Source organism: Somniosus microcephalus, chromosome 7 (assembly GCF_052327205.1).
Source record: "Somniosus microcephalus isolate GS21.2 chromosome 7, FLI_Smic_1.0, whole genome shotgun sequence".
NCBI lineage: Eukaryota > Metazoa > Chordata > Chondrichthyes > Squaliformes > Somniosidae > Somniosus > Somniosus microcephalus.
The window spans coordinates 199,961,686-199,989,623 of record NC_140993.1 but is presented as its reverse complement, the minus strand read 5'-3'; the positions used below and the strand labels follow the sequence as shown (position 1 = coordinate 199,989,623).

Sequence of the window (27,938 nt, the reverse complement as noted above, 5' to 3'; positions counted from 1 at the left end):
CTGGGGGGGAAGAGAGAGAGTGACGGGGGGGAAGAGAGAGAGCGACGGGGGGAAGAGAGAGAGCGACTGGGGGGGAAGAGAGGGAGCGACGGGGGGAAGAGAGAGAGCGACTGGGGGGCAGAGAGAGCGCGACTGGGGGGAAGAGAGAGCGCGACTGGGGGGGAAGAGAGAGCGACGGGGGGAAAAGAGAGAGCGACTTGGGGGGAAGAGAGAGCGACTGGGGGGAAGAGAGAGAGCGACTGGGGGGGAAGAGAGAGAGAGAGCGACTGGGGGGAAGAGAGAGAGAGAGCGACTGGGGGGAAGAGAGAGAGCGACGGGGGGAAGAGAGAGAGAGAGCGACGGGGGGGAAGAGAGAGAGCGACTGGGGGGAAGAGAGAGAGAGCGACTGGGGGGTAAGAGAGAGAGCGACTGGGGGGGAAGATAGAGAGAGCGACGGGGGAAGAGAGAGAGAGAGCGACTGGGGGGAAGAGAGAGAGAGCAACTGGGGGGGAAGAGAGAGAGAGAGCGACTGGGGGGAAGAGAGAGAGAGCGACTAGGGGGGAAGAGAGAGAGAGAGCGACGGGGGGAAGAGAGAGAGAGAGCGACTGGGGGGGAAGAGAGAGAGAGCGACTGGGGGGAAGAGAGAGAGTGACGGGGGGGAGAGAGAGAGAGCGACTGAGGGGGAAGAGAGAGAGAGAGCGACTGGGGGGGAAGAGAGAGCGACGGGGGGAAGAGAGAGAGAGAGCGACTGGGGGGAAGAGAGAGAGAGCGACTGGGGGGGAAGAGAGAGAGAGAGCGACTGGGGGAAGAGAGAGAGAGCAACTGGGGGGAAGAGAGAGAGAGAGCGACTGGGGGGAAGAGAGAGCGACGGAGGGGGGAGGGGAGGGGGCTGAGGGGGGAGGGGAGGGGGAGAGGGAGTGGGAAAAAGGGAAAGGGGGAGGAGTGGGGGAAGGGGGGAGGAGTGGGGGAAGGGGAAGGGGGGGAAGGGGAGGAGTAGGGGAAGAGGGGGAGGGGGCAGGAGGGGGAGTGGGGAAGGGGGCGATGAGGGAGGAGGGGGAAGGGGGATGGAGGGGGCGGAGGCGGAGGGAGGGGGGAAGAGGAGGGGGAAGGGGTGGGGGAAGGGGGATGCAGAGAGGGGGAGGTGGGGGGGAGTGGGGAGGGGGAAGGGGTGTAGTGGGGAGGGGGAAGGGGAGGTGTGGGGTGGGGGGGAAGGGAGTGTGGAGGGGGCAGGGGGGTGTTGGGGGTGGAAAGGGAGGGGGAGAGATAAACTTTAAGTACAAGTTGACAAAGATGGCTGCCGTTAACCTGGGGCTGTCTGCAGAAGAAATTTCCTCAGCTGCAAACACAGGATCTTCAGATTATTATTCGGGGCTTGCGACCTACCCCAGTTGCTTATGAAGCCTCCCCACCTACTGACCCTGGGAATGGAGCTGAGGCAGCACACCCTCTCTCCTCTGCCAGTGTTTGTCTCTGCCTAGACCGGGAGCCTGGGTCTAGAGTTGCACTGCTGGCAGTTGGAGAAGCCTAGGCCCCGGGCCTGGAAAAACGGTGAAAGGTAGGAGAATTATAGAGGTTAGAGAAAAGATTTACAAATTAATTAACTTTTATAAAAAAGAACAATTTGGCCTAGAAATTCAGCGGCCTGCGCCACCAGTTTGCGCCCAAAGAGGGCACTGTGGCTTTTGCGCCACTGGCCACACCTACCGCGATATTTAGCGGGGCGCTAATGGCGGCGTTAGCCTGAAGTGCTGCGCCGCCACCGATGACGTCATCGGTGTGTGCAGCACCCCGCTATCGCCCCGCTGGCCATATTTGGTCGCGCCCGCCTCCTCAGCGCCGGCCGCAAATAGCGACCGGTACACAGGGGCCTACCTGTGGCGGTAGTGGCGCTAGTTAAGGTGGAGGTGCGGCCGGCCGCTTTTTCGGCGCCCGCCTGCCTGCACCTCCGTCCCCGGCCTCCTACACCCCCCCCCCGCGGCATTGCCGGCTGTTTCCCGAGAGCCCGGCACTTCTCCTTGGTGCCGGGCTCATTTGCCGGCACTCGCGAGCGGGGATTGCGCTGTTGCAGGCACCGCCCCCTTAACAGTGGGAGGAAGGCCTGCAGCACCGCAGCGTGCCGTGCCGCAGCGTGTGGCGCTGCGGCCCTTAGCGCGCCGAAATTCAGTTTCAGCGCCCCAAGCGGGGCACGGGAAGCCTCGTTTAGCGGCCCACTTCCATTTGGGGTGCAGAAACTGAATATCCGGATGGCGCAAGTGGCTCCGCACGCAGCGGTAATTCCGGCGCCCAGGCGAGCTTGGCGCCCCAAACTGAATTTTTAGCCCTTTGTGTTTTAAAAGCAACTTTTTTTTTGCTGGAAATGTAGATTTGAAAAGAAACACGCAGAAAGCGGGAAAAAGAAATGAAAAGTTTAGAATCAAGATGGCGGCGACTCACCTCGGTTCAGAACGATAAGGCCCGCCCACACACGCACCGATTGGTCGACCGTCAGGTCACCAAAGCGTAGGATTGGTCAATCGTCCCGTCACTCGACCATAGGAGGGCCCGGCCGCACGCGCCAGGAAGCCGCTGTACGATTGGTCGACCTCGACATCACTCGATGCTAATGAGTGGATAATGAGCGGAATGTTGAACGTTTTTTGGATACCGCGGGCGCAATTTTTGTCCGGCCAAAATGTAAATACACTTAGGACGGTTCTGGAATCGTCAGCTTTCTTTCGACGTAACACACGTATTAATTCAATACAGACAGACAGACGGCATGACAGACAGACAGACAGAAGAACCGCTTTATATATATAGATAGATACGGCACAGAAACAGGCCATTTGGCCCAACCAGTCCATGCTGGTGTTTATTCTCCACATGAGCCTTCTCCCGTCTTTCCTCATCTAATTCTATCAGCAAAACCCTCTATTTCCTTCTCCCTCATATGCTTATCTAGCCTCTCCTTAAATTCATCTATACTATTCACCTCAACTACTCCCTGTGGTAGCGAGTTCCACATTCTCACCACTCTCTGGGTAAAGAGGTTTCTTCTGAATTCCCGATTTGATTTCTTGGTGACTATCTTATATTGATGCCCTCTAGTTATGCTCTTCCCCACAAGTGGAAACAGTCTCTCTATATCTGCTCTATGAAAACTGTTATGTATTGTGTGTTCTATTGTGTGTTCTCCTCCCACCTGTGGTGGCGTTGTCACAGGAGATAAATGGTTGGGTGTTCTCTGTTAAGTTTAGCTCTCTTTGTTTGGAACTCTCCAGAACTTCCTTTTCTTCCAATAAAGCACTTCATGTTTGAATCTCTGAGTTCTGAGTCCTAAATTGTGTCTAGGTAGAAAGGTACCGACACAACAAGTGGCAACGAGGAGCGGATGAATCTGCGTACGTTACGGGTGCAGTGAGTAAACAGAAAATTTAATTTGAAACGTGAGATGGCTACTATATTAGGAAACATCGGTGATTTTGATGAAAATGTGGAGCAATGGAGCGCTTATACAGAACGTTTTGACTATTTTGTATTGGCGAATGCGGTGGCAAATGCAAAGGTCGTGCCTACCTTTTTGAGTGTAATCGGACCAAAGACATTCAATTTCCTTCACAGCCTCGTGCAACCAGATAAGCCAGGAACTAAAACATATAAGCAACTAGTGGAAATTCTTGGAGCACTTTTTTCACCAAAACCTCTGGTTATTGCTGAGAGATTTAGATTTCATAAACGGAATCAAGAGGAGGGGGAATCAGTGACGATGTTTATTGCTGCTTTAAAAAGGTTGTCGGAACACTGCCAGTTCAAGGAGGTGCTGAATGACACCATTAGAGACAGACTTGTGTGTGGTCTGCAAAATGCAGCCACACAGAAGCGCCTTCTTACTAAGGACAACCTTACTCTTGAAAAGGCCATTGAAGTTAGTGTCTCCATGGAGATGGCGGAAAAGGAGGCTCACCAGTTGAGTTCAACAGGGAAAGCTCACAAGGTGTCGTCTGAGCATAAAGGTGCGCAGAACGGCATATGTTACTGTTGTGGGAAAACGGGCCATCATGCTAATGACTGCTGGTGTACGGAGCTGGAATGCCGAAATTGTGGCAAAAAGGGTCACATTGAACGCGCCTGTAGAGGTAAAAAAACAGACAGAGCTGGGAAGCATAGAAGAAAAATGTCTGTATTTGGACAAGAGAGGAAAAAGAGTGTTCATTCAGTGCAGTATGATGGAACAAGCAAAACAGAGGGGAGCGACACCTCTGAGGAGGAAGAGGTGCACATACTGATGGTTGCAGGTGATTCAAATGGCTACTGGGTGTCTGAAATGAAGAATAGATTTGCCTTTCTAATCTAGGCTTTATTAACTTTAAAATCCTGTAGCACATCTTTCCACACCCAGTCCCAACCAAAGCTGGAAAGAACTGAATTTAAGATGGCCACCACAAATTACATGACATCAACTACCAATGAGATTACAGCATATATCCCAAGGCAGGAAACAAACAACCAATCACAATACTTCTTACTAAACATAAAGAATAATCACCACATTCACCCCTCCTTTTAAAATATACTCCAACATAAATAACCTTTACAATTTATAATTAATTATTTACAACTAAAACTATGCACAGACAAGAATAAAACTATTCAACATGACACAATACTAAGTGAACAACAACAAATAGTAACATTGCACATAAGTATTAAGTATCTCTCAACTAAAACAATATAATATAATATTTCAACAATTTTAAAACATTACTATCAATTTAAAAGTCCATTTTCAATCGGTCGACCGGATATCTTGTTCATGTCGACCTTCTTAACCTTGGTGAAATTCCTTGCCCTCCCACACCAGGAGACACAGAAGTATCTCCTGCAGGAAGGCTATCCATATCCTGATTTTCAACAGTTTCCGGATTAGAAATCCCATCAGAAGGTAAACTGGGACGGTCATAAACATCCATCGAGGGCTGACTAATAGAAGTATAATTATCTGCAATCGGATTGGAAATATTCGTAGTATCTGTAACAGCATCCACATTATCTGAATCATGACTATTGTTAATATCCTCAGAAGAGGGCTGGCCACCACAAGGAGCCAAGTCTTTAATTGAAACGGTACTTTCTTTCCCATCTTGGAATCGAATATGAGCATATTGGGAATTTGCCTCCAACAGCTCCACCTCCTCCACTAAAGGATCATATTTTGACAATCTAACATGGCGTCGAAGCAGCACAGGTCCCTGCATAGTAAGCCATGAAGGTACCGAATATCCCATAGTGGATCTCTGCGGATAGTTGAAGAGCCTTTCATGGGGGGTCACATTAGTAGCCGTTGAAAGCAATGATCTAATGGAATGCAGGGCATCAGGCAGTACCATTTCCCACTGTGTATTCTTAAGGTTCCGGGATGTCAAAGCCAACATAACTGCCTTCCAGATCACCCCATTGTATCGTTCGCACTGTCCATTACCCTGGGGATTATACGGGGTAGTTCTACTAGTAGAAATTCCCCGACTCTGAAGGTATTCCTTCAACTGGGAAGACATAAAAGAACTTCCCTGATCCGAATGGATATACGCAGGCATCCCAAAGATGACAAAAAGTTGAGTCAGACATTTGATAACTGTAGCAGCTGATACATCTGCACAAGGAAAAGCAAAAGGGAACCTTAAAAACTCATCCACAACAGTAAATATATATCGGTTTTGAGTAGTTGAAGGAAGAGGCCCCTTAAAATCGATGCTCAAACGTTCAAAAGGAGAAGTAGCCTTTATAAGATGAGCTCGTTGAGGCTTAAAGAAATTCGGTTTACACCGAGCACAGATAGAACATGATGAAGTCATCCGCTTGACGTCTTCAACTGAATACGAAGTGTATCATCCTCGTAACCCCAGGATGGCATAAGGCATTGTGAAGATTAATAAGCGTATCTCCGTGAATCACAGAACAATAAGCCCTCGACAGCGCATCAGCAGCAACATTATCCTTCCCCGGACGATAAACTATATCAAAATGGTAACATGCCAACTCAATCCTCCACCTCATTATTTTATCATTCTTAATCTTTCCAAAATGTTTGACATCAAACATAAAGGACACAGACTTTTGATCAGTTACCAACGTAAAATGTCGCCCCGATAAATAATGTCTCCATTTACGCAGTGCTTCTACTATTGCATACGCCTCTTTCTCTATTGAAGAATGCCTTTTTTCACTATTGTTCAAGGTACGTGAGAAAAAGGCCACAGGTCTTCCATTTTGGTTCAGAGTAGCCCCAATTGCAAAATCAGAAGCGTCCGTCTCAATCACAAAAGGAACCTGCTCATCAATAGAATGCACAACTGCTCCAAGGATATCCTTTTTAAAATTATCAAAACACGTCCTGGCCTCCCATGATAGAGGATATGTCGTAACCCGAATAAGAGGCCGGATCTTCTGTGAAAAATTTGCAATCCAATTAGAATAATAAGAAAACAGTCCAACAACTCATTGCAAAGCCTTAGAATTAGTAGGACAAGGTAAATCAATCAATGGTCGCAGACGTTCTGGATCTGGTTTAATCTTGTTTCCCGAGATAATATACCCCAATAGATTTACCTCAGTGGTCGAAAAGATACACTTCTCTTTATTAAAAGTTAAACCAACTTTTTCCGCAGCTTGAAGGAATCTTTTTAAATTAGAATCATGCTCCACCCTTGATTTGCCACACACTGTGATGTCATCTAAGTATGAAAAGGTGTCAGAGAGAGAGTTATCACTTATAAAAGCATCCATTGCCCGTTGAAAACAAGCAACACCATTAGTAACACCAAATGGTATTCGGCAAAACTGATACAGCTTTCCGCCAGCCTCAAAGGCCGTATATGGTTGATCCTTCTTAACAATAGGAATCTGATGACAAGCACTCTTTAAGTCAATAGTGCTAAAAACCTTATACTGAGATACTTTGTTGATAAGCTCATCAATCTTAGGCAAGGGATACGCATCTAATTGAGTATACCTATTAATAGTTTGGGAATAGTCTATCACCATTCGTTTCTTATGTCTCTCGTTAGTCGTGACAACTACCTGTGCTCGCCAAGGTGAACAACTAGGTTCAATGATTCCTTCCAATAAGAGACGTTGAACTTCAGAATTAATAAATTCTCTATCCTGACTGCTATACCTTCTTGACTTGGTAGCAATTGGCTTACAATCCGGCATCAAATTGGAAAAAAGTGATAATGGAGAAATGGATAAAGAGGTTAATCCACAAATAGATAAAGGTGGCTTAGTCCCTCCAAATGAAAAATGGAGAGACTCGTGTAACTGAAGCACATCATGACCAATCAAAATATCCGCACAGAGATTAGGCAAAACAGATAGGCGTATATCAGTATACGTATTACCTAGAAGAATCAATTTCACAAGGCAACAACCAGCTACTTGTGAAGTGAGAGTCGTCTGAGCCATACACACCTGATACGTAACAGGCGAAATTTTCAAATGCTTCTCCTTCGCAAACTGAAGACTTATAAAACTCTCGGTACTGCCCGTATCTATAAGGGCCTTCACTTCCAACCCATTAACTTGGGCCGTAACTATAGCTTTGTTTAGGCCATGAGCAAATGCAGCAGAAATTGATGCAATAAACGCCCTATCTAAAGGCTGAATAGTCACAGAGGAGGTAATTGAACCTGATGATTTACACACACATGCGTAATGACCTCTCTTGCCGCATTTACTACACACAGCCTCCCGAGCAGGACACTTCAGACGAGGGTGCCGGACGTTCCCACAAAAATAACACTTCTGAATCCTAGAGGCAACAGCCGCTGAAGTAGAAACTGTTTCAGAATCTAGTAAACCACTCCTATTAAGTCCACATAATTCCTTTTCATCCGGAACTGCCGAAACCACAGTCACAGGCCGATTAAAAAGAGCATAAGAATCCGAACTTCTCTGAGCCACATCCAATGTAGAAGCTTGCTCAAAAGCACTCTTAAGATCCAAAGTCTTATTTTCTAACAACCGCTGACAAATTGATCTAGACAGTAATCCATTAATAAAAGCATCCCGTACCGATTCTTCCTTATATTCTTCAGCCGTCACGGCCTTATAATTACAGTTAACACTAAGGCACCGAAGTGCTTGTAAATAAGTATCCAAAGATTCTCCCACCTGCTGCCTATGGGCAGATAGAAGGTGACGTGCAAATACCTCATTCTTTGGTTTAACAAAAATCTTTTCCAATGTAGAAATAGCCACTTCGTAAGTTTTACAGTCCAAAATATACTTATACACATCCGGAGCAATGTAGTTGATCAGCATATTCAGCTTATTTAGAGACTCTTGATCCAACACACCCAAAAAGTTTTTACATGTACAATACCAGTGTTTCCATTTATCATCCACTCCAGCAGAATTAGGGTCAGCATTGAATCGTTCTGGTTGAAGATATCGCTCCATTCTGACATAAAGTTAATAAATTGAAATGAAGAATAGATTTGCCTTTCTAATCTAGGCTTTATTAACTTTAAAATCCTGTAGCACATCTTTCCACACCCAGTCCCAACCAAAGCTGGAAAGAACTGAATTTAAGATGGCCACCACAAATCACATGACATCAACTACCAATGAGATTACAGCATATATCCCAAGGCAGGAAACAAACAACCAATCACAATACTTCTTACTAAACATAAAGAATAATCACCACAGTGTCACCACTGGTGGAGGGACAATCAGTGCGGATGGAGGTGGACACAGGCACGGCTGTGTCCCTTGTTTCAGACACTGTCTACAACAAAATGCTAAAGCATCTTACCCTTCAGCCAACAAACATTGTGCTAAAGATGTATACCGGCGAACCTGTGGCCATGAGAGGCGTCATTGAGGTGACAGTTAAATTGAATGGACAGACTGCAAAACTGCCACTATATGTGGTAAAGGGAAATTACCCATCACTACTGTGACGTGCGTGGCTAGAGAAAATCACGCTGGACTGGCCTGCAGTCCGCATGATGTCAAAAGGGGAGTCAGGTCTGACTGCAGTCTTAAACAAACATGCAGAACTCTTCAATGGGGAACTTGGGAGCATGAAAAAGATCAGCGCGAGACTGGACATTAAACCTGACAGCAAGCCGAAGTTTCACAAAGCCCGACCTGTACCTATGCAATTAGGCCAAAAGTTGAGGCTAACTTGGAGGCCTTAATCGAGAATGGAGTCCTGGAGCCTGTGAGCGTGAGCAAATGGGCCACACCCATTGTTCCTGTCCTGAAAAAGGATGGATCTGTTCGAATCTGCAGGGATTTTAAAGTGACTATTAACCCGGTGCCGTCTGCGGAACAGTACCCTCTTCCCCTCATTGATGATCTTTTTACGGGCCTGGCCAGAGGGCAAAAGTTCAGCAAAATAGACTTATGCCAGGCTTATCTACAAATGCATGTCGACGACAAATCAAAGGAGCTGCTGACAATTGTAACACACAAGGGGCTATACAGGTACTGCCGCCTTCTGTTTGGAATTATGTCGGCCCCTGCTCTATTCCAAAGGGCAATGGATCAGATTTTGAGTGGACTGCCAGGAGTCCAGTGCTACCTGGACGACATCCTTGTCACTGGGACAAATGAGGAGGATCATCTTCTGAACTTGGATGCGACACTACAACGACTGAAAGAGTACGGACTCAGAGTTCGTAAAGACAAATGTGAATTCTTTCAGTCTTCAGTTGAGTACCCGGGGCATATGATTGACGCTACTGGCCTGCATAAGGCGCCGTCAAAGGTCAAGGCGATCGTGGAGGCCCCAGCACCCCAGAATGTGAGCCAGTTACGTTCATTTCTGGGGCTACTTAACTACTATGGGAAGTTTATTCCAGACTTAGCAACATTGCTGAAGCCGTTACATCAGTTGCTATGTCAAGGCAAAACATGGAAATGGACTGAACTGTGCAACGAAGCTTTCCCCCAAGCAAAGAAAGCATTGCTGAAATCGGAGGTCCTGACACACTTCGACCCAAAGCTGCCCATGCAGCTAGCATGTGATGCATCACCATATGGTGTGGGAGCAGTCATATCCCACATCATGCCTTCGGGTGAAGAGAAACCTATTGCCTTCGCATCACGCACCTTGAACAAGGCCGAGAGTAACTATGCGCAGATCGAGCGCGAGGCCTTGGGAATCGTTTTTGGAATTCGAAAATTTCATCAGTACCTGTTTGGGAGAAGGTTCACACTCCTGACGGACCACCGTCCATTGACTTCAATCTTCGGGCCCCACACCGGAATTCCGTCTCTCGTTGCAAGCAGGATGCAAAGGTGGGCTTTACAGTTGTCAGGACACACATACGACATCAAATATCGCAAATCAGACTTGCACAGCAACGCAGACGGTCTCTCGAGGCTACCCTTGCCTGTTACTCCCCAAGAGCCTCATCAGATAGACATCTTCTACTTTAGACAAGTGGAGGGAGCACCTGTCACTGCAGTTCAGGTGCGCAGGTACACCTGCAACGATCCAGTCCTGTCTGAGGTAATGGACGATGTCATTCGAGGGAGAGCTACAGGAGATTCTCCTAGTTTGAAACCTTACGTTTCAAAAAGAAATGAGCTCTCCGTCCAGGCAGGTTGTCTTCTTTGGGGACGCCGTGTCATCATTCCGCCACCTCTGAGGGAACCTATACTGCAACAACTTCATACAGGCCACAGTGGGATGGTTCGGATGAAGGAAATGGCAAGAAGCTACTTCTGGTGGCCAGGTCTCGATGGGAATATTGAGGAGAAAGCCAAAACATGTTCCCCATGTCAAAGGGTCCGGAATGTTCCACAGCTGGCAACCCTACACCCCTGGGATTGGCCTGCAGAAGTGTGTCAGCGAGTACATGTGTACTTCGCCGGTCCTTTCGAAGAGAAGATGTTTATGGTGGTTGTGGATGCTCGTAGCAAGTGGTCGGAGGTCGTTGTGATGAGGTCTACCACGGCAGAGAAAACAATTGAGAAACTTGGTGAGATGTTCAGCCGTTATGGCTCACCGGAACAACTCGTAAGTGACAACGGTCCACAATTTGTATCACAGGAGTTTGCAACCTTCCTGCATGTGAATGGTGTCCAACACATCAGGTCTGCGCCCTATCATCCCTCTACTAACGGCCAGGCAGAAAGGTTTGTGCAAACTTTGAAGCACGCCTTGAAGGCATCGCAAGGTCAGGGCTCAATCCACCAACATCTGAATAGCTTCCTGTTGTCCTACAGGAGCGAGCCGCATGCCACAACCAAAACTTCCCCCGCTTCGCTCATGATGAAGAGGCAGTTGCAGACAAGTTTTGACTTACTCAAACCTCCAAGGGCAGAACAGGTTGTCCATTGTCAACAACAAGCTCAAGTTGAAAAGAGAGAAAAAAGAGCCAAGGAGAGACGGTTTCACCCTGGAGAGCACGTCGTAGCTCGAAACTACAACACTGGACCGAAATGGGTTCCTGCTACGGTGATCGCGCAGACGGGCCCTGTGTCTTACACGGTTGAGACTGCTGAGGACGTCGTCTGGAGAAGACACACAGATCAACTGTTGCTAGGAGCAGAGACAGCCACAGAGGCTCCAACGGCTGGTTGGCCTGAACTGTTTCCGGATGATACCGCAAACCAGCATCCTTTGCCACAGTGCTCTTCTCCAACACAGGAGTCAAAGAGACTGTTCCACCTGTGCAAACTCCTGACTTTCAACTGACACAGGCACCTTCTCCATCCAGGCCTGCGTCAATGCCTACTGCTGTGGAAGCCAGCGATGACTGCCGGTATCCTGCCAGAGAGCGGTGGCCTCCAAGCCGCTTGGATCTGTAGGCTTAGTGACTTACCCACAAGACTGGGGCAGAATAAACCCCAGGGTAAAGTCCGGGTTTGAGGCAGTCTACCTCTACCCTAGGTTCGTTGTGTGCATTGAAAGTAACTTACCTGTTGAGAAATAATGTGGACCTTCCATTTAAGAGGGGAGGAAATGTTATGTATTGTGTGTTCTATTGTGTGTTCTCCTCCCACCTGTGGTGGCGCTGTCACAGGAGATAAATGGTTGGGTGTTCTCTGTTAAGTTTAGCTCTCTTTGTTCGGAACTCTCCAGAACTTCATTTCCTTCCAATAAAGCACTTCATGTTTGAATCTCTGAGTTCTGAGTCCTAAATTGTGTCTAGGCAGAAAGGTACCGACACAACAAAAGCCTTTCAAAATTTTAAAGACCTCAATTAGATCACCCCTCCGCCTTCTTTTTTCAAGTGAAAAGAGACCCAGCCCGTTCATCCTTTCCTGATAGGTATACCCTGGTATCATCCTTGCAAATCTTCTCTGCACCTTCTCCACTGCCTCTGTATCCTTTTTATAATATGGCGACCAAAACTGCATGCAGTACTCCAAGTGTGGTCTAACCAAGGTTCGATACAAGCTTAGCATAACTTCACTACTTTTCAATTCTATCCCTCTAGAAATAAACCCTAGTGCCTGGTTTGCTTTTTTATGGCCTTGTTAACCTGTGTCGCTACTTTTATAGTGATTTGTGTATTTGTACTTTCAGATCCCTTTGCTCTTCTACCCACCCAGACTCGCACCCTCCAAGTAATAAGTGACCTCCCTAATCTTCCTACCAAAATGTAATACCTCACATTGTCTAAATCGTTAATATAAATTGTGAACAACAGTGGTCCTAGCACTGATCCTTGTGGAACACCACTACCCACCTTCTGCCACTTCAAACTTAACCTTTCTTAGCTGAGATGTAATTTGGAACACTGAACATAATGTTGTTATACTGTTATAAAGCAAAATCCAACAAATGCTGAAGTATTGTGGCACACTTAAACGACTGCTGTGTCTATGATAATTGGGACTCTGCCAATTAATAGTGCATATCCAAATGCTTATGTAATCCTCAATATCTTGTTATTGATATTAATTGTATTATCACAGATGCATTAAATAAGGTAAGAAGTCACACAACACCAGGTTATAGTCCAACAGCTTTATTTGAAATCACAAGCTTTCGGAGCACTGCTCCTTCATCAGGTGAAGTGGAGAAATGCATAAAGACACAGCTTATATAGTCAGAGAATAATGTCAGATGTTTACTGACATTTATCACACCTCGGCAGAGAGATAATCATAGCAATCAAAGGTGTGAATGGTGTCCAAACAGGCCAGTCAGGAAAACATTACATCAAAGAACAATGAGGTGGGGTCACAAGGGGTCAAATATTGCAGATGCTGGGGTCTGTATGAAAAACAAAAAAAGGACAAAAAACATTTTTTTTTTTTTGCTGGAAATCACAGCAGGTCCGGCCACATCTGTGTAGAGAGAACAAGCCAATGTTGACTCGAGTCTGGATGACCCTGCGTCAGGTGGGGTTACATGTAGCGTGACATGTACCCAAGATCTCGGTTGAGGCCGTCCTCATGGGTGCGGAACTTGGCTATCAGTTTCTGCTCGACGATTTTGCGTTGTCGTTTGTCTCGAAGGCCGCCTTGGAGAATGCTTACCCGAAGATCGGAGGCTGAATGTCTTTGACTGCTGAAGTGTTCCCCGACTGGGAGGGAACACTCCTGCCTGGTGATTGTTGCACGGTGTCCGTTCATCCGTTGTCGCAGTGTCTGCATGGTCTCGCCGATGTACCATGCTCCGGGGCATCCTTTCCTGCAACGTATGAGGTAGACAACGTTGGCCGAGTCACATGAGTATGTACCATGTACCTGGTGGGTGGTGTCCTCGCGTGTGATGATGGTATCTGTGTTGATGATCTGGCATGTCTTGCAGAGGTTGCTGTGGCAGGGTTGTGTGGTGTCGTGGTCGCTGTTCTCCTGAAAGCTGGGTAATTTGCTGCGAACGATGGTCTGTTTGAGGTTAGGCGGCTGTTTGAAAGCAAGTAGTGGAGGCGTGGGGATGGCCTTAGCGAGGTGTTCGTCATCATCGATGACATGTTGAAGGCTGCGAAGAACATGGCGTAGTTTCTCTGCTCCGGGGAAGTACTGGACGACGAAGGGTACTCTGTTGGTTGTGTCCCGTGTTTCTCTTCTGAGGAGGTCGGTGCGATTTTTCGCTGTGGCCTGTCGGAACTGTCGATCGACGAGTCGAGCGTCATATCCCGTTCTTACAAGGGCGTCTTTCAGTGTCTGTAGGTGTCCATCGCGTTCCTCCTCGTCTGAGCAGATCCTGTGTATTCGCAGGGCTTGTCCATAGGGGATGGCTTCTTTAACGTGGTTAGGGTAGAAGCTGGAGAAGTGAAGCATTGTGAGGTTGTCCGTGGGCTTGCGGTAGAGTGAAGTGCTGAGGTGTCCATCTTTGATGGAGATTCGTGTGTCCAAGAATGAAACCGATTCTGAGGAGTAGTCCATGGTGAGTTTGATGGTGGGATGGAACTCGTTGATGTTATCGTGTAGTCTTTTCAGTGATTCTTCGCCGTGGGTCCATAGGAAGAAAATGTCGTCAATGTTTCTGGTGTATAGCGTTGGTTGGAGATCCTGTGCAGCAAAGAAGTCTTGCTCGAACTTGTGCATGAAGATGTTTGCGTATTGGGGTGCGAATTTGGTCCCCATGGCTGTTCCGTGTGTTTGGGTAAAGAACTGGTTGTCGAAGGTGAAGACATTGTGGTCAAGGATGAAGCGGATGAGTTGTAGGATGGCGTCTGGAGATTGGCTGTTGTTGGTGTTGAGTACTGAGGCTGTCGCAGCGATGCCGTCATCGTGGGGGATACTGATGTAGAGTGCCGAGATGTCCATCGTGGCGAGGAGTGTTCCTGGTTCAACTGGTCCGTGGGTGCTGAGTTTCTGTAAGAAGTCTGTAGTGTTGCGACAGAAGCTGGGGGTTCCCTGTACGATGGGTTTCAGGGTGCCCTCGACATATCCAGAGAGGTTCTCACACAGGGTTCCGTTGCCTGATGTGATAGGACGTCCGGGTGTGTTGGCTTTGTGTATCTTTGGGAGGCAGTAGAAGTCTCCCACGCGGGGAGTACGTGGGATGAGAACATGTAGGATGCTTTGAAGGTCTGGATCGAAGGTCTTGATCAGTCTGTTGAGTTGGCGGGTGTGTTCTTTGGTCGGATCTGCGGGTAACTGTCTGTAGTGTTCCTGGTTGTCCAGTTGTTGGTATACTTCTTTGCAATAGTCCGTTCTGTTCTGTATGACGATGGCGCCTCCTTTGTCTGCTGGTTTGATGACGATGTTGTGGTTGGTCTTGAGAGCGTGGATGGCGTTGCGTTGTACTCGGGTGACATTCTGGACTGTCTTGTGAGTGCGGCTGATGAATCTGGCGTTGATGCATCTCCTGACAGCTTGAGCATACATGTCAAGCTTAGGGCAGCGACCCTCCGGAGGAGTCCAATTTGACTCTTTCTTCTTCGGTTGCTGCACTGCGGATCCCTCTGTCTGCTGTTCCAGATCATTGATTGGGTTCGCTGCTGACATCTTGGGATTTGTGGAAGAATTCCCGGAGCCTCATTCTCCTGATGAATTCCTCTGTGTCTGCCGCGAGACCGATGGGGCCCATTTTGGTGGTGGGGCAGAAATTGAGCCCTCGGCTGAGAACTTCAATTTCATCTGGTTGAAGGGTGTGGTCGGACAGGTTGACGATGGATTTCCCTGTGGTTTCAACCGTGGTACCGGGGGAGGCTTGGTTGCTGCTGCTGGTGATGCCGAGTTTCTCAAGCTTCCTGTTCTTGGTGTGCATGTAGGTAGCGTAGTTCCGTTACCTTGTTTGTTTGGCGGTGTCTCGTAGCTGGTCTGCTGTGTCCTGACCACAGGCTGAGAACATGGACTCCATCTCAGTTTCGAGGTTGCGGCATCTGCTGTAGAGCTGGTGTACGAGATGGTTGAGGAGTGTGTGAGAGGTACGACGGCAGAGTCTCTCAGCGTAGTCTGTGTTGTAGGTCGACTTGAGTGTGTTTGTGATCTGTAGTCCTTTCGGGATCTTGTCTGCTTTCTTGCATCTCTGTAGAAACTTGATGTCTGTGTCGATATGCGCGATCTTCTTGGAGATCCTCTCCACTTTGAGCCGGCAGTTTGTGGTGTCGATAGTAGCCATGGTGTGGAGATGCCGGAGTTGGACTGGGGTTGTCCACCCCAGTCCAACTCCGGCATCTCCACACCATTAAATAAGGTGATATTGGCCCAGAAATTCGGGTCGGGGGCTTCCCGTGGGTGCAAGCCCCCGACCTGCACTTACCTTGTGCGCCGGCCGTTGAGCTGTAGGGCCCTGTGGAATTCCGATCCGGGGCCTGGTCCAGCTGCCGGCGCGCAGTGCTTGCGTATCCCAGGGGCGCAGTTAGTTTGATGCATCCCCTGAGATCACGTGGGCCATGGGAATGCTCCATTCATAAGTCTGACAGGAAGTGCTGTCAAGATTTATAAATGCTACGGCCTCAAAATAGCACTAAACTTTCAAATACATTTTTAAAAAGATCACATTTTTTAAATAAACTATAAATTACATGAAATAACTATCCTGGTGGTGGATGGAGGTGTAGAGGGATTGTACGTCCATAGTGAAAAGGAAACGGTTGGGGCCAGGAAACTGGAAACTGTTAAAGTGGCGGAGGGCATCCGAAGAGTCGCAGATGTAGGTGGGAAGAGACTGGACAAGGGGAGAAAAGATAGAGTTGAGATAGGAAGAGATAAGTTCGGTGGGGCAAGAACTGGCTGAAACAATGAGTCTACCAGGGCAGTCCTGTTTGTGGATCTTGGGAAGGAGGTAGAAGCGGGCTGTGCGGGGTTGGGGAACTATGAGGTTGGTGGCCACAGGGGGAAGATCTCCAGAGGAGATGAGGTCAGTGACAGTCTTAGAAACGGTGGTTTGATGTTCAGTAGTGGGGTCATGGTCCAGGTGGAGGTAGGAGGAGGTGTCGGAGAGTTGGCGTTCAACTTCCGTTAGGTAGAAGTCGGTTCGCCAAACAACAACAGCACCACCCTTGTCAGCAGGTTTAATGACAATGTCAGGGTTGGATCTAAGAGAATGGAGTGCTGCAAGTTCAGAGGGAGGTAGGTTGGAGTGAGTGAGGGGAGTGTTGTGTCCGGGTATAATAAGACACAGACTGCGGAGAACGGTACAACAGATGTTTACTCAACGTGGCTCACACTACAACTGATCTGTACAGATTACTACTCAGTGCTATATACAGGTGTGGTCACTGCCGGTACTACAGTATACATGAGCTGTAAAAAGTAGTCCCCCCCTTAAAGGTATATACATTACAATTTCTCCCCTTTTAGATTAACAGTACCATAACACTCATTTAACAATTAAATATCGAACTAATTACAATTAACACTTTTAACATGCAACATTAGCTGAAAATAGTCTATTTATATATTCAGTCTTTGGGGAGGCTTCCTGATCCTTTCTGGATAGCGCCTTTCCCGAGTGTCTTGCTCTTGGTGCGGAGGCGATTCTGGCCCCCTGTCGTCGGTTGGTTCATCAGCTTCCGATGCTACTGTTTCTGGGGTAGATGCGACCTGTACATCGGGTTCATCACCAGGTACGTATGGGCGAGGCATGGGGTTGATTTGTTCCTGTGACTCTAGGATCTGGTCAGCATGGCATCTCACGATGCTCTCCCCAACGTCCACTGTGTACATTAGTGGGCCCTGCCGTGTGCATATCGTTCCTGGCTGCCATTTTTCTGTTCGGTAGTCGCGGGCCAAGACTGGTTGCCCTACATTGAAGCTCCTTGTTGGCTTCTCATGGATGTGCTGGAATTGCTTACTCTCAACATCTCTTCGTACGTTTGGTCTGAGCAAATCCAGGCGAGATCTTTACCTTCGGTTAAAGAACATCATGGCTGGGGCCTGGTTGGTGACTGCATGTGTCGCATTCCGGTAGGCGAACAGGAAATTGTCCACCTTGTGCTGCAGTGGAATGTTGTCATTGTACATAACCTTTATTGCCTTCTCAAAGGTTTGTACGAACCTCTCAGCCAATCCATTTGTGGCTGGATGATACGGGGCGGATGTGTAATGCCTTACCCCATTCTTTTTCAAGAACCTCCGGAACTCTTCGGACACAAACTGTGGTCCGTTGTCGGAGCAAATCTGTTCTGGCAAGCCATTCCTGGCAAAAATGGTCCGTAGGACTGCAATAGTTTTCTCCGTGGTGGTGGAGGACATTTTGATGACCTCAGGCCATTTCGAGTGTGCATCCACAGCTGTTAAAAACATTGAGTCCATGAATGGACCAGCAAAATCAATATGCACCCGTTGCCATGGAGATGAGGGCCACTCCCATGGGTGTAGAGGGGCCTGTGGTGGTGCATTTTGGACTTTCTGGCATCCTGAGCAGCTCTTGGTCAGGTCCTCGATTTGTTTATCGATTCCCGGCCACCACACATAAGCCCTGGCTAGGCTTTTCATTTTTACCCCTCCCAGATGACCCTCATAAAGCTCATTGAGCACTCTATCCCTTAACTTGGGTGGAATTACCACTCGGGATCCACACATCAAGGTCCCCTGGCACACTGACAGCTGTTCTCTCCTTGTCGAGAATGCTGGCAACAGTGAGTCGCCATGTGCTGGCCATCCCTTCACCGTCAAATCATATACCCGAGACAGTGTCGGGTCATTTCGGGTTTCCTTTTCGATACAAGCGTTAGTCACCGGTAGGTATTCAACTATTGTCGAATGGAATATTTCGACAGGATCCACTGCTGGTGCTTCCTCCGCAGTAGGCAGTGGCAAGCATGATAGCCCATCAGCATTTCCATGCTGTTTCGTGCCCTTATATTCAATCTCATATTGGTGCGCCCGTAGAAAAAGTGACCATCTTTGTAGTCGTTGCGCAGTCATCACCGGAACGCCCTTCTTCGGATTAAAAATGGAGACAAGAGGCTGGTGATCAGTCAGCAAGGTGAATTTCTGCCCGTGCAGATAGTGATTGAACTTTTTCACTCCCCACAGTAGGCTGAGGGCCTCCCTGTCAATCTGGGCGTAGTTATGCTCGGCTGAGGTTAGTGATCATGACGCAAAGGCTATTGGCCTCTCTGAGCCGTCCGAGAATTTGTGCGACAGCACTGCTCCAATGCCGTAGGGTGACGCATCACATGCCAACCGAATTGGTAATGCTGGGTTGTAATGGGCCAATACCTCTTTCGATGTGATTAGTGTTTAGCTCTTCTGGAAAGCTCGTCTACATTCGTCACTCCACTTCCATGGCACCCCAGTTTGCAGTAGGGTGTTCAGTGGGTGTAGTATTGTAGACAAATTTGGCAAGAACTTATGGTAGTAGTTTACCAGCCTGAGGAACGACCTCAGTTGTGACACATTTTCCGGTGCTGGAGCCTTGACTACTGCCTCAATCTTCTCTGGGGACTTATGTAACCCCTCTTTATCGATAACGTGGCCACAATACGAGATCTGTTTTCTAAAAAACTCGCATTTGGGGCGGTTAGCTCGGAGCCCATATTCCTGCAATCTAGTGAGCACCTGCTCCAGGTTGGCAAGGTGATCACGGTCATTTTCGCCTGTGACCAGGATGTCGTCCAAATAACACTGGGTCCCTGGGATCCCTTGCAGGACTTGTTCCATTGCCCTCTGCCAAATAGCCGGAGCTGATGCTACCCCGAATACCAGCCGGTTGTATTGGTAGAGACCTTTATGGGTGTTGATTGTGAGGTATTTTTTTGATGCTTCTTCTACCTCCATTTGCAGATACGCCTGGGCCAGATCAATCTTAGTGAAGCGTTTCCCTCCAGATAGCGAGGCGAAAATATCTTCAATCCGCAGAAGTGGATATTGTACGGTGTGAAGGACGGGGTTCACTGTTACCTTAAAGTCCCCACAGATGCGAACCTTCCTTGGTTCCCCAGGTGTGCTGCTCAATGACTTTTTCATCACAGGGACGATGGGTGTAGCCTACTCGCTCCAGTCTACCTTGGACAGTACACCTGAACGTTCCAGACTCTCCAGCTTTGCTTTGACGGCTGGGCGGCCTTAAAAAATTTTGGGCTTGCGTTTTCTTCAATTTTAATCATCGCTGTCATGCCTTTTAGTGTTCCGAGTCCTTGCTGGAACACTTCTTTCGCATCAGTTAGGATCTTTGACAGTTGCCCAGGTGTGACGTCGTCATCCTTTTTGTCAGCCACAGTCAGTGCCTGTATGGAATGCCAATCCAGTTGTATTTTCCGGATCCATTCACGTCCCAGTAATGGTGGTCCTCCATCTTGCAATACATACAGGTCTAGTTTTGGCAATGGCGGCGCCCTGTAGGTTTCACGCGCTTCTCCTACGCTGCTGCCAACGCCGCTCTCGGCGGTCCTCGTGGCAATGGCGGCGCCTCGCGGGTTTCTGCGCATCTCTCTCTCTCTCCGATGCTGCTCGGCCCCTGAACACCGGCTGCGCCCTGTGCGCTCTGCCCTCTCTCTCTCTCCCCCGTCGACGCTGCTCGGCCCTTTGCTGTGCCACTCGGTCGGGCTCTAGCCCGCCGCTGTCCGGGAAGGGTCTGCGCACTACCTGTTGCCAGCCGTTTCACTGGACCACCTCGACTGGAAAGCCAAGCCTGGCTCTCGACAGCCTCCCCCGCAATTCTCGAGTCTCTGCTGGATGACTGGGCAGTTGCCCGTGGTCGACGCCCGAGTCTCTGGCCTTGACCTCCAATCCACTGATCTCCAGGAACGAATCCCCGGGAGGTGATGCAGAGTTGCAGGTAGGTTCGAACTTGCCTCGTCGCCAATGTTGTGTCCGGGTATAATAAGACACAGACTGTGGAGAACGGTACAACAGGTGTTTACTCAACGTGGCTCACACTGCAACTGATCTGTACGGATTACTACTCAGTGCTATATACAGGTGTGGTCACTGCCGGTACTACAGTATACATGAGCTGTAAAAAGTAGTTCCCCCCTTCAAGGTATATACATTACAGGGAGCAGAGAAATGGAGACGGCCGATGTCACGGCGGCACTTAGCGAAGAAAAGATCTAGAGAGGGTAAGAGGCCAGGGGGAGGGGTCCAGGTAGAATGGGAATTCTGAAAGCGGGAGAAAGGGTCAGCCGTGTGGGGGGAAGACTCCTGGCCAGGAGAAAGCTGGCAGTCTCAGCCATCCAGAAGAACCATTATGTCCCAAACTTTTCGCTGATCCTATCCTTTCAAAGTTCAATCCAAACTTTGCTCATGTGAACCATTCCCGTTTCCGATTGCATCTCATCTGAGTGTGTTACTAATTATAAATTGCTCAGATTCGACTCCACCACGGAAAGCATTGCTCAGCGCTTGTTTAGACGAACCCCCTTCCAACCTACTCGTGAACGCCTCGGGACCTGCGGACCCCCGGTTCAGAACCCCAGTGTTAAGACTGTATTTGCAAAATGTCTGTAATCCTCCATCTTTTGTTTGTCTGCCTTTTCATCTGTAGGGAATCTGTACAACGCCTAACTCCAACTAACACAGCATTACCTCTAAGTCATTTGATTAGTTTAAGGACATTGCCCATTACTGTGATGTTGATAAAATGCAAGCGGAAAAAGGACCTAAACATATAACAAAAACTTACTTGCATTCATATTGCACCTTTCATGTAGAAAAAGTGTCCCAAAGCAACAGGGGAAAGACAATGAAATGGATAGTGAACCAGCCTGTATATGTTAAGACTAACTGTCCTGCCCTGAATTTGGTATTTGTGTCACTAGCCTTCCTTGACTATATATAACATTGATATTCCAGTTACTACGGTTGGGAACAGAGCCCACTTTGTAGATTCTAGGCTCTAGACAGTGATTACCTTAAACTCAAGTTCTAAGATGTAAACCATAACATTTGAGTGCTCACTTTACAATATAAGACTTATACCAACATTATCACTAATTCTGGACCCAAAAAGCAATTTCAGTTAAAAATTGTGTAACATTCATATAATTAATAAACATCAGTAGAAACAGCAATGTGTGTTCCTTTAGATTTATTGGTGGCTCCTTACTAGTATCTCAGCTTGGCTATCACAATAGGTCATAACAACATATAAGAAAGAAAGACTTGCATTCCTATAGCATTTTTCACAACCTCAGGACATCCCAAAGTGCTTTACAGCCAATGAAATACTTTATTAAGTGTAGTCACTGTTGTAATGTAGGAAACATGGCAGCCAATCTGTGAACAGCAAGGTCCCACAAACAGCAATGAGAGAAATGACCAGGTAATCTGTTTTAGATGTTGGATGAGTGATAAATATTGGCCAGAACACCGGGGAGAACTCCCCTGCTCATCTTCGAAATAGTGCCATGGGATCTTTTACGTCCACCTGAGAGAGCAGACAGGGCTTCGGTTTAACCTCTCATCCAAAAGATGGCACCTCCAACAGTGCAGCACTCCCTCAGTACTGTACTGGAGTGTCAGCTTAGCTCAAGTCCCTGGAGTGGGAAGTGAACTATGATCTTGTGGCTCAGAGGCGAGAGTGCTACCAACTGAGTCATGTCTGACACTGCTGAGTTAGAAAGATCACATTTCTTTGAGTTTAATTTACTGACCACCTACAGGACATCCTGTTTGTCTATTATACTAACATTGGTAATCATTATTGGGAAACATTTTGTTTCAGAAATAAATTCTCTTTCACTATCATGTTCAGTGAACTCCAGTTAAATGACTATCAAAGGTAATTTATGCTCACTCTGGTCAGTAAAGAATAGCTAGTACAGTACTGTACTGGAATTGGTCTCATTTACAGGAATAAGGAACAGAATGATGAAACTAGCTTTAGGATTCACTGAACTTTACATTTTTTCCCAACTGTTTCACTTTTCTTTTGCCAGTGAAGTGGTGGTAAATTTATGTACTTATCAAGATGAGCATGTCACTGCTGGGAAATGGTGTCTAAGGGGTGATATTCTCACTTCATGCAGTTGAGATGCTCACTCATCAGAAGCACTTGTTGGAAATTTGTTCATGCACAATTTTCCAATCATTTCATCTAATGTTTGGAAAATTGTGTATAGTGCGCGCCCAAATAAGTGTCACTGGCAGGCGAGCATCCTGGCCACCACCATGAAGTTGGAAAATTACCCTTCTAACATTAACATGAAGTACTCCCAGGTCAGGTCAACAGTGCTAGATGCAGAGTAAAACTTCTTCTGCTCTGCCACAGTGAAGTACCTTAACTCAAATCTCCGAAGAGCCTTATGGCCTTCAGTGTTGAGAGTCCCGGTGAACTGTCAGCACACTGACTATTCACCCACAGAACAGAATTAAAATTTATCCAGATTGATGGAATTGAAGTTATCTTTCTCTGTTAACTATAAAGTTCCTAAGTGAAATGAGTTTCAGACAGTATCAGCTGGTTCCTATTGGGCATGCATACTAATTGTCAATCTTATTAGGCAGCATGACTAGTATCAGAACTGGTGCAGTAGGTGGTACTCATTATGAGAGGGAAAGAGTTAAGGTACTTAGTAGGAGTCAGTATCCAAACAACCTTACCCTGTACTAACTCATGCAACACTAAATGTAGGAGTACTTGATGGTGAAATCAGAGTGAATTTGATCTGGCAGTAAAACAATAAATGTTCTGTTCAGTTAAGTCCTATAGCCTACAGCTGGCTCTTCCTTTGTTTACCTCCTCAATAACATTTGTGGCCTGTGTAAAAACAAATCTGACTTTGAAACGAGTAAGTGAGTTTATAGGCATTTAGTGGAAAGCAAGGAGTACAGGAGGACTGAGCAAACAAGCACATCTTCTAACATGCAAAAAGTAATTTTGAACAAACAATAAACAGAAAAGGACTGAAATTGCTCAGCTATGCTGAAGGCTGATATTGCGTGTGGCAGGACTTCCTCCCACCCCTTACCAGTGCCCCTGACCCTGGCCTATATCCCAGGAATGGGGACATTTAAATATTTTGCCTGGGTATCAACACCATTAGTGACGCAGATGAGATATCTGCCTTAGCTGGAGAGGCAGAGGGTTTGGTGGGTGGGAGGAGGGGAGAAAGAAAATCGCTGCACTGGCTCTGTGATCAATTGCATTGCTGCAACCAGCCATTTAAAATGTAACTCCTTGAACCCTGGCATACTGGATGCCAGGAGTGCAGAAGTATCCCTTTCACCCAGCATCGCTAAGGGCTCAAATGACAGGAAGTATAGCATAAGGGTTTCTGCCCTATTTTGCACCCCCTCCCCCTGCACTGGTTACACTGGTTTCCTGGCATTATAAAAACAGTTGCTATACCATGGAAGATGGTGCTAATCAGCTGGTTGGGGGAAATTCATATCATGTAAAATGGTTGCTCAACCTAACCTGGGAGAAAATCCAGCCCCAAATTTCAGGTAGGAAAGTGAATGCGGGGGAAATTCAGACACAGCAAAAGATTGTATGAAAAGCGGGGTAATAGCAAAGCAGAAAGAGAGATCAAAGGAGTGGGAACCAGGGAGAGAGACACAAACCTGAGAATGGAGGTAGATCAACAGCAGGTAGGGAAGACAATGCCCCATTGAAAGTTACAGTCAGGGAAAGAGAGCACCAAGAATGAGGGCTAGCTGAAACCTGAACGCACTGGAAATCAACTGAAACTGAGAGTGCAGGAGGGGAAGCAGCAAAGATCCTGGAGTACAGAGAGGAGAGAGCCCACAGTACAAGAGAGTGAATGCCTGTAGTGAGCCTTGGGTGCAGGTGGAAAAGTCTGAAAGCTCACTGAGTGTAGGGAGAAAGCCTGATCCCTAAGGATATCAGAGAGAGGCTGAGAAGCTGATGCTGCATTGAGAGAACGTGTAGCTAGAACTTGTCCAAGTTCAAGGAGGCCGCCAACAACCAGGCCTGCTTACTGAGTCGTCAGACTATGTTAATTGAGATCATCAGGTACAAAAGGAGGGGTAGTTCAGTCCTGGAACTAAAGTTTTAGGTAGAAGGTTACTGAACTGTGTGTAGCTTTGTATGATATGTTGTGAATGTAAACTGTACTGTAGAGTGTTGAGAGCTCCCACTGTTACTGTAATCTGCTGCAAGGTCATCAAAGCCTGCCTATGAATAGTTACTGTTCTGCAATATTACCACTTTGTGGTTCTTGACCAGCAGATACTAGAGATATTAGTAACGACAAGTTAAAATGTCACTGCAGATTATAACTATAATATATTTCTGATTACAGTGCACCATACCTTTTGGTCCAGGTGGACCTAGTTTTCCTGTTTTCCCAGGTTCACCGGAATCACCCGTTTCACCTTGCTCACCTTTCAAAACAGAAAATAATCATCAGTTTTGCTAATTCAAAGGTTCCCTTTTCTTTCCAGGTTTCTACTGTTTAAACAGTGCATCCCTTTAGCACAAGCATTGCTCCTACTTTTAAAATGCATGTATGGTTTTCACAGTAAGATATCTCCAAACATGATTTCTGTGCATTTCTAACTCCATTACAAAATAGAATCATCTTCCAATTATACTGTAATGTGATTTTTTTGTGTTGTGACAATCCAGTATAACTCTCACAGTTTTTGAAAAATTGATTGTTTGGTATTAACAGCACTGATATGGAGCTGGCTTTTCATACTTAAATGTACACTTTAAAAGTATTCATACTACTTGTTATATTGTATTTAAGTTTGTAGTGTTAGAAAGAAGCCAACTCTGCTGTCAAATTTGACTGCCAGTCAAAGGTTGGTCTCTCTTATAACTTTGCTACTGCCCCCTTTTTATATGCTTTCCTTGATTTTGAAAGCAATGTGAATGGGCTGTACCCAATGAACATGGTTGACCTCCCATGTTCTACCCTACGTAAACTTGAGGTCATCCAAAACTCGGCTGCCCATGTCCTAACTCTCCATTGGTTGGAATCATACCTAGCACAAAGGAAGTTGGCTTTGGTTGTTGGAGGTCATTCATCTCAATCACATGACATCACTGCAGGAGTTCCTCAGGGCAGTGTCCTAGGCCCAACCATCTTCAGCTGTTTCATCAATGATCTTCCCTCCATCATAAGGTCAGAAGTGGGGATGTTCGCTGATGATTGCACACTGTTCAGCACCATTCGAGACTCGTCAGATACTGATGCAGTCCGTGTCCATATGCAACAAGACCTGGACAACATTCAGACTTGGGCTGACAAGTGGCAAGTAACATTCGCACCACACAAGTGCCAGGCAATGACCATCTCCAACAAGCGAGACTCTAACCATCTCCCCTTGACATTCAATGGCATTACCATCGCTGAATCCCCCACTATCAACATCCTGGGGGTTACCATTGATCAGAAACTGAACTGGACCAGCCATATAAATACTGTGGCTACAAGAGCAGGCCAGAGGCTGGGAATTCTGCGGCGAGTGTCTCACCTCCTGACTCCCTAAAGCCTTTCCACCATCTACAAGGCACAAGTCAGGAGTGTGATGGAATACTCTCCACTTGCCTGGATGAGTGCAGCTCCAACAACACTCAAGAAGCTCGACACCATTCAGGATAAAGCAGCCCGCTTGATTGGCACTCCATCCACCACCGGCGCACTGTGGCTGCAGTGTGTACCATCTACAAGATGCACTGCAGCAACTCGCCAAAGCTCCTTCAACAGCACCTTCCAAACCCGCGACCTCTACCACTTAGAAGGACAAGGGCAGCAGACGCATGGGAACATCACCACCTACAAGTTCCCCTCCAAGCCACACACCATCCTGACTTGGACCTGTATTGCCGTTCCTTCACTGTCGCTGGGCCAAAATCCTGGAACTCCCTTCCTAACAGCATTGTGGGTGTACTTACACCATATGGACTGCAGCGGTTCAAGAAGGCGGCTCACCACTATCTTCTCAAGGGCAATTAGGGATGGGTACTAAATGCAGGCCTAGCCAGCGACGCCCACATCCCATCAATGAATTAAAAAAAAACTTGCACCAAGTCCCGTTCGCCCATTGCCCCTGTGCTTGCTGACCTACATTGGCTCCCGGTTAAGCAACGCCTCAATTTAAAAGTTCTCACCCTTGTTTTCAAATCCCTGCATGGTCTCACCCCTCCCTATCTCTGTAATCGCCTCCATCCCCACAACCATCCCCCCCCCCGAGATATCTACGCTCCTCTAATACTGCCCTCTTGAGCATCCCTGATTATAATTGCTCAAACATTGGTGGCCGTGCCTTCTGTTGCCTAGGCCCTAAGACCTGGAATTCTCTCCCCAAACCTCTACGTCTCTCTTTCCTCCTTTAAGACACGTCTTAAAACTTATCTCTTTGACCAAGCTTTTGGTCATCTGCCCTAATTCCTCCTTATGTGGCTCGGTGTCAAACTTTTTGTCCTATAATACTCATGTGAAGCACCTTGGGACGTCTTACTATGTTAAAGGCGCTATATAAATACAAGTTGTTGTTGTAATCACAAGCCAGTCAGCAATGCTCCTGATCCTGAGATGGTGCTTTGATGCCGACCAATATGCTGCCTTATGGTAGTTCGACTGGAGGAGTATTTATGCTCACAGTTGCTCGAATTGTAAGTTTCCAATCATACCACTGTCAAAGGGAGAGTTACAAAGCAGGGCAAAGTTATTTTCCTCTAGGAGGAAAAGGCACTTCTCAGCAGGTAAAGGCAGTTATGACGTTATAGAGTGCTGTGAATTGCAGACTTCCAAACACAAATGACCCAACCTCCATACAGCTGACAGTAATGGGTCTCATCATCAACCATTGGAATAAATACCTCCACTGCCACTCTGCTAGTCATGAGGAGTCTTTGGTGGATCTGCTATTTGTATCATGACCAGCTCATTGTCAGTTCTCACATTTTGCCTACACACATCATCGCATGAAGCTGCATCATAATGTTGGGAAACACGGCACAAGTGTAGAACTACCAGTCTCCCTGTACCCAAATGACCTTGAATGGACACACAGGAAACTGGCAGTCAACTTAAAAATAAAATCAGGAGGGTAATGCAGGGAGTCATTTTGGAGTTGCTCTTGAAGTGCATATTGTAGCACATTGTTGGTATGCAGCAAACATCAGGACCATAGTTTGAGCATGCCAAATGTTTGCTTGATAATGTTTAATCACCTGTTGCATAGATTGAGCT

General features: G+C 47.2%; 1 protein-coding gene across 1 annotated transcript in view; it reads right to left on the bottom strand.

Moving 5' to 3' along the window:
• The window catches only part of LOC147115070 (uncharacterized), a 121,186-nt gene that overhangs the window by 20,446 nt on the left and 72,802 nt on the right, over window positions 1-27,938 (bottom strand). The window contains exons 4-5 of the mRNA XM_085993981.1: window positions 25,048-25,119; window positions 4,785-4,957 (exon numbers count right to left, since the gene is read on the bottom strand). Of these exons, the coding sequence (XP_085850107.1) occupies window positions 4,785-4,957; window positions 25,048-25,119 (245 nt within the window). The remainder of the gene's footprint in view (window positions 1-4,784; window positions 4,958-25,047; window positions 25,120-27,938) is intronic.